General features: G+C 41.9%; 1 protein-coding gene across 5 annotated transcripts in view; it reads left to right on the top strand.

Annotated features, from left to right (window-relative positions):
* CCDC198 (coiled-coil domain containing 198) overlaps positions 1 to 1,314 on the top strand; it is a 37,450-nt gene extending 36,136 nt beyond the window's left edge. For 3 of the 5 annotated variants that reach the window (XM_040477255.1, XM_040477254.1, XM_040477256.1), the window contains exon 6: positions 1,057 to 1,314. In XM_040477255.1, the coding sequence (XP_040333189.1) occupies positions 1,057 to 1,292 (236 nt within the window). In that variant the 3' untranslated portion in view covers positions 1,293 to 1,314. The remainder of the gene's footprint in view (positions 1 to 1,056) is intronic. The other 2 variants (XR_005790913.1, XR_005790914.1) reach the window with 2 other exon arrangements.
* Positions 1,315 to 7,102: the final 5,788 nt, after the last annotated feature.

The raw sequence follows: 7,102 nt of genomic DNA, 5'->3' as shown, positions 1-7,102 counted from the left end.
TGGATGGAACTGGAGAGTGTGATGCTAAGTGAAATAAGCCATACAGAGAAAGACAGATACCATATGGTTTCACTCTTATGTGGATCCTGAGAAACTTAACAGGAACCCATGGGGGAGGGGAAGGAAAAAAAAAAAAAAGAGGTTAGAGTGGGAGAGAGCCAAAGCATAAGAGACTGTTGAGAACTGAGAGCAAACTGAGGGTTGATGGGGGGTGGGAGGGAGGAGAGGGTGGGTGATGGGTATTGAGGAGGGCACCTTTTGGGATGAGCACTGGGTGTTGTATGGAAACCAATTTGACAATAAATTTCATATATAAATTAAAAAAATTATAAAATTCCAAAAAATAAATAAATAAATAAATAAATAAATAAATAAATAAAACACAAACACACAAACAAGAAGCAATTATAAAGACCATTACTGGGACAACCATGAATATTAGAATGTAGACCATATATTAGAAAACAATAATATATCAATGTTAAATTTTCTAAGTAATTTCCTAATAGTTATATTGCAACTATGTAGGAAAAGTGCCCTTGCTGTGAGATTTGTGGTGATGTATTTGGGGGGATGTAATTGCAACTAATTCTCAAATAGCTCAGCTGAAAACATGTGTACATATGTTCATGCATGTGTATAAAATGAAAGCAATATTGTGACAAAACGTTATCAATGAGTTGGGGCATATAGGAAGGTATTATATTATTCTTGTGACTTTCAGAAGATTAAAAAAAAAGTTTTTTGAGAGAGAGCGCATGAGCCAGAGAAAGGGGCAAGAAGGGGTGGTGAGAAAGAGAGAGAGAAAGAGAATCCCAAGCAAGCTCCATGACCAGCATGGAGCCTGATGTGGGGCTCAAGCTCATGACCATGAAATCATGACCTGAGCTGAAATCAAGAGTTGGACACTCAACTAACTAACCCAAGCTCTCCCAAATATATATATTTATAAGAACATCAAACAAATTATTATGTGTTCATAAAAATCTAGGCACTTAATAAACAAATAAATCATTGTTAGGGGGAAAAATTCAATAAACTTTAAATTTTCTGTAGGAAATTCACAGAATGAAGATTTGGGGGAACATCAAGCAAGGAATGACTGTCGTCCCCGGAAAATTGGCAAAATGGAAATGTGGCTCCGTGAACAAGAGGCCCGGGGACAGCTTCTCTGGGACAGTTCTAGTTCTGACTCCGATGAGTTAAGGAAAAGCGAGAATAAACCACAAGCACTGGTCAGGACCAGGACAGAGAGAATCCCACTTTTTGACGAGTTTTTTGATCGAGAATAAAAATGCTATTCACTGACCTAGACATTGTGTGCATTGTAAGTTTGCTTTCCTGTAAAAATTCTTCAGGTTGGTTATATGAATTATTTGGAGGAAACCAATCACTATCTCTTCATTTGGAGTCTTACGGTCAACAGGTTTGTCATGTATCGTTAACTATGCTGCATAACTGCCTCAAAACTTAGGGCATTTGATTGTCCCTCTTTTCTGTGTCTTGCTGGGCTCAGCTAGGTGGTTCTTCTGCTGGCCTCTTGTGGGATCTTTGATGTAACTGAAGTCAGAAGGCAGCTGGACTGGAGTCATCTGGATGTTCAACCAGGGCTGTGAAGCAGTGGGACCCCACCCCTACCCCATGTAGTCTTAGAGCCTCTTTCTGTGGTTGCTCTGAGTGGTCTCTCCATCAGGGTAGTGAATTTACTTTTATATGAGCACAGGACTCCCCACGGCAAACGTTCCAAGAGGAGGAAGCAGACCTGCCCAGCCTCTTAAAGCCTCAGAATGGAATGGGCTCCCCATCACTCTTACCACATCCTATTGGTTAAAGCAAGTCACAAGCCCAGATGACATCTGCAAAAGGGAGGTCTACACGAGGGCACGTATTCTGAAGTGGGGTCTGTGGGGTTCATCTTTGAGACTCGCCACCACACCACACTTTTAAAAAGCAAATTAGATCTTATAAAACAAACGGATGGGAAAGTAAAATGGATACAAATGAGTTTTTAAACCAAAGTCACAGTAATGCTACATTAGACAGTAAGCTCCCTGAAGTATTCCTGCGAGTTAGCAACTTGTTATAACAGAGAGGCTACAGGAAAGAGGTGGAATAATGCCAAGTGCAGAAGGTCATTGCGAATAAAAGCTCAAAAGTAAATGAAGATCTCTTAGATTACGATGTACATCTTAGGACTCTTTAAAACTAAAAGGAATCTTAGAAATGTTCAGCTCAAAAGTTACTATTAACAAAAATTCAATTTTTAGGCAATTTTAAAAGCTTCTTTTGTGTAATATTAGGCTCCACTTTTCGCATAATCTAAACATAGTTTTAAGCCATCCAGAAGCTTCTAAGAATTTAGTGAAACTTGAAAACAAAGCAAAATAAAAACATGCTTTTAAGCCTTCACTGGGAAACTTCTAAAAAGAAAATAGGTGACACACCACCCAAATTTGACACCCAGTACATTCAGAGCAGTCACTGAGAAGCTAAGAAGCCTGCGTGTCAGGGGACAAACATTCGTGTTCTTGCAAGGACAGAAGGCAATTAGGTTACCCCTGGGCATTTCTGCTCCCACTCCCTACTTTTCTTTTTGCCTATTTCCTGCAAAAGAATACATAAATCGTTTGACCAGCCAGTCTTCTTGAAAAAGTAAGATCTCCGAGAGGAGAGACAAGTCCAACCTCTTCATAACGTCCTCACACATTATGGTGCATCTGGAAGGCTTCAAACAGATGCTGACGATAACGGGGATTAAGCATATCCTCATCGCTCTGGGCTGTGGCTTGAGACTGGACAATACCCCTTCCAGAAGCTCCCTCGACTGAGAGCTACATCAGGACATGGACCATGTCTCCTCCCTGTGGCATCCCCACTTCCTAGCAGGACATCTGGCACAGGGTTTATTATTAAATGTTTGTTGAATTCATTAATTTCTGTGTTGCGTTAACTAGGCAATTAGAAAGGTACTGGTTTCTCTCCAGCTATGCAGTTGTTCATCCTCATTTCCATCATTTCCCAAGACTCCTAGAAATACGAGGTTGATTATGCAGTAAAAAGAAGGGAATTTTTGTTTCAAAGGCTTCTGGAATTTATACATTTAAATGGAGGGCATAAATTAAGCACTGCCTTGGGTTATTGGAGCTAGACACATATGCCAGTGAGGATGTCGTAGTTCAAAATATTTTTCGGGACTCTATCAGGGCAATGCTTTCTCTGAGTTTATTTGCCCACTCCATGTGGAGCTCCCCCTCATTTAATTATAAAGTCAAGAATTTGAAATTATAGTAATAACTACTAATGTGCATGGACTGCTTATTGTGTGTCGAATACTCTTGGGGGAAATGCTTTATATATTTAGTCCTCACAACAACTTTGTGGGTCAGAATTAATACCATCCCTATTTTATAGATGAGGAAACGGAGGCACAGAGAGGTTAAGTAACTTGCCAGAGTCACCCAGCAGAACTTCCTTTTGGAGGAGACTGTTGCTGACCAGAAGGGACCTGATGGGATCCAGGAGCACCCCTCTCCACTCCTTAATTCTACCTCAAACTCCCCAGCGGCAACATGTGGCATTCCACATTTTTTTTTCTAGTACGTGGTGGATTTTTTGGTTTTGGGGGCTTTTTGTTGTTTGTTTTTGAGAGGGATAATACTGCACTGGGAAGGGCCAGAGCTTTGTGGGATTATTTTTTAGCAAGGAAGAATTTCCTTGGAGGCTGATAGCTTCACTCTGGGCACAGGGCAAGATAAGAACACCTGAGAAATAGCTCAGGAGGGAAAGTTTCCAGGAATAGGGAGAGGGGCCCACCAAGGCAGATGAGAGAGCCAAGACAAGCTTACCTTCCTCACCGTTTGGTCCGGGAGCAGGATCGTGAGCAACCCCACCGGAAGCCCCATCCAGGGTGGGATTCCGTTAATCAAGACACTAACAACAATTAGGATCTACGGGCCCACCTTTTCCTTTACCTGGGTTGGGGTAGAACTCAGGCATTGGGTTGGTGCTTCCTTTCAAAGCTCCCAGGTGAGGCTAAGGTACAGCTAAGGTTGAAAACCACAGCTTTAGCAGTATAAACACTCTATTTTACCAAATATATCAACTTTTGCCTTTAAAAGCAACAACTTCTGAGTTAATTTTTCAAAGGTAAGGACATGAAGCCTGGAGCTCCACAAACAGTAAGAGAATGTTCGTTTTGTTGGTAATTGTCTCAGAACACCAGCCCTTTACTTAATCTTGAATTTGTTTGGGGGCAATGTAGGGCCATCAGTAAACACAGCTGTTGCTGGTGAAAACCATAAAATTCAGGCTGGAGGCAAAGTTGTCAATTTTCTTCAACTGAAAATCTCCTGCTTTGGAAGGAAAAAGGGCTTGTCTATGGCCACATGCATGCTTTCTCTTGTGAAAATAATATTTTCTTTCTTGCTCTGAATTTTTTGTGAGAAAGAGAAATGTCCTTTTTTGGTACCCTTTTGAAAATGTGCTTTTTAAAATCTTTTCTTTCAATTAGGAGGCCATTTTTCCTGTCTATGTGGATGATAGTTCTGAGTTACTCTGCTGGGTTTAACTAAAGGTGACTCTTGCATTGTAAACAAATGGATACCATTTTCTGCTTGCTCAGAGCCTTTAAAAACAGAAAACAAAACACTGGTTCTCTAAGCCACTCCTTTTCTTTCCAAGACGGCATACCTATCATCAAATCATAATTAATATCAACTATTTTCTGCCTCGAATGAACAGGAAAAGCCTATTTCCACACATTACCACAAAATGTCACGAATTTAGAATACTGTAGGGAAGACTGGGAGAAGGTAGGCTAAGAGGTAGGTTAGGAAAGGTCAGAGCACTAAAAATGTGAATTACATCTCCTTTTTAAAGAAACGTTTTTTTACTCAGGTACAGAATAAGCAAAAACATTTGAAAACTAACATAATAATTAAGGTTTATTTTTTTTTTAATTTTATTTAAATCTAAGTCAGTTACTATAGATGCTGGCGAGGATGTGGAGAAACGGGAACCCTCTCACACTGTTGGTGGGAATGCAAACTGGTGCAGCCGCTCTGGAAAACAGTGTGGAGATTCCTCAAAAAAATTAAAAATAGATCTACCCTATGACCCAGCAATAGCACTGCTAGGAATTTACCCAAGGGATACAGGAGGGCTGATGCACAGGGGCATTTGTACCCCAATGTTTATAACAGCACTTTCAACAATAGCCAAATTATGGAAAGAGCCTAAATGTCCATCAACTGATGAATGGATAAAGAAGATGTGGTTTATATACACAATGGAATACTACATGGCAACGAGAAAGAATGAAATGTGGCCTTTTGTAGCAACGTGGATGGAACTGGAGAGTGTTAATGCTAAGTGAAGTCAGTCAGGCAGAGAAAAACAGATACCATATGTTTTTCACTCTTATGTGGATCCTGAGAAACTTAACAGAAGACCATGGGGGAGGTGAAGGGGGGAAAAAAAGTTACAGAGAGGGAAGGAAGCAAACCATAAGAGACTCTTAAAAACTGAGAATAAACTGAGGGTTGATGGGGGTGGGAGGGAGGAGAAAGTGGGTGAGGGACATTGAGGAGGGCACCTGTTGGGATGAGCACTGGGCATTGTATGGAAACCAATTTGATAATAAATTTTATATTAAAAAATAATAATAAATGAATCCAAGTCAGTTAATATATAGTGTAATAATAATTGCAGGAAGAGTTTATTTTTATTTTATTTTATTTCGAGAGAGAGAGAGGGCGCAAGTGAGTGAGGGGCAGAGAAAGAGGGAGAGAGAGAGAAGTGGGGCTCACCCAAAGCGGGGCTCAAAGTCACAAGCCATGAGATCATGACCTGAGCTGAAGTCAGATGCTTAACAACTGAGCCACCCAGGCCCCCAGGAAGGGTTTATTGTTAAATGTATAATTCTTAATAACTTTGCAACTCATTCCTACTTTCATTCATTTAACCATGCATTCAACAAATGGATTTTTTTTTTCAACGTTTATTTATTTTTGGGACAGAGAGAGACAGAGCATGAACAGGGGAGGGGCAGAGAGAGGGAGACATAGAATCGGAAACAGGCTCCAGGCTCTGAGCCATCAGCCCAGAGCCTGATGCGGGGCTCGAACTCCCGGACCGCGAGATCGTGACCTGGCTGAAGCCGAACGCTTAACCGACTGTGCCACCCAGGCGCCCCAACAAATGGATTTTGAATATCTACTGCATGCCAAGCACCAGTCCAGATGCTGAAAATACAAGCCATAAACAAATAAATTTCCCAGTGGGTTATGTGACAGTGGGAAGCAGATAGTGGAACACGCGATACAATTTTGGGTCATATTAAGCATTGTGAAGAACAATGAAGCAAGTAGGAAGATGGCATGAATAGAGTGGACTGTTTCAAGGAGGCACTCAGGGAGAGATGCTCTGAATGAAGAGAGGGTATAAGCCATGAGAAGAGCTGGGGAAGAGCAAGTACAAAGGCCCTGAGGTGAGAATGAGCTTGTAATGCTCACGGGCCAACAGGAAGGCCAGAATGGCAGAGGGAGCAAAGGGGACACTGACAGGGATGACATCAGTCAGAAAGGTCATCAGGGCCCAGATGAAGGGGAGCCCAGAGGACCACAATATGATGATGAGCTCTATGTGTAACAGAATTTCAAAGACAGAAGGGCCTGGTCCTAATCTAGACCGACATCTCCAATATGATCGTGAACAGAGGCACACAGACTCACTAAAGTCACATGGCCATAGCTGACTGACCTGGGGCTGACTCTTGACCCAACTGAACTGGTCAGAGAGGACCTCAGGCTATGCTTGTGGCAGGAACCTCTGCGAGCAAGTTCAGGAGCAATGGACAGTAGTGTTCTGCCCTGTGGGCCAGAGTACAGGAACATTGCTGTGGTCAACAGAGACTCAGGGAAAGGGACCCGTCAAGGCCCCATAACACATGTGTTTCTTATTCCCAACCCTCCTGAGACCCTGTTGCCTCCCGCTCTTCATTCTGAGACTGTATCCTTCCAGTAAATTCCATCTTCTGCTGGGCCAGGTCCAATTGATTTTTTATTTCTTAAAACCAAAGAATCCAGGGGTGCCTGGGTGGCTC

The sequence above is a fragment of the Herpailurus yagouaroundi genome, unplaced genomic scaffold (assembly GCF_014898765.1).
Source record: "Herpailurus yagouaroundi ecotype Mexico unplaced genomic scaffold, PumYag 141, whole genome shotgun sequence".
In the NCBI taxonomy this organism is placed as follows: Eukaryota; Metazoa; Chordata; class Mammalia; order Carnivora; family Felidae; genus Herpailurus; species Herpailurus yagouaroundi.
This window is presented reverse-complemented; position numbering and strand designations above follow the sequence as displayed.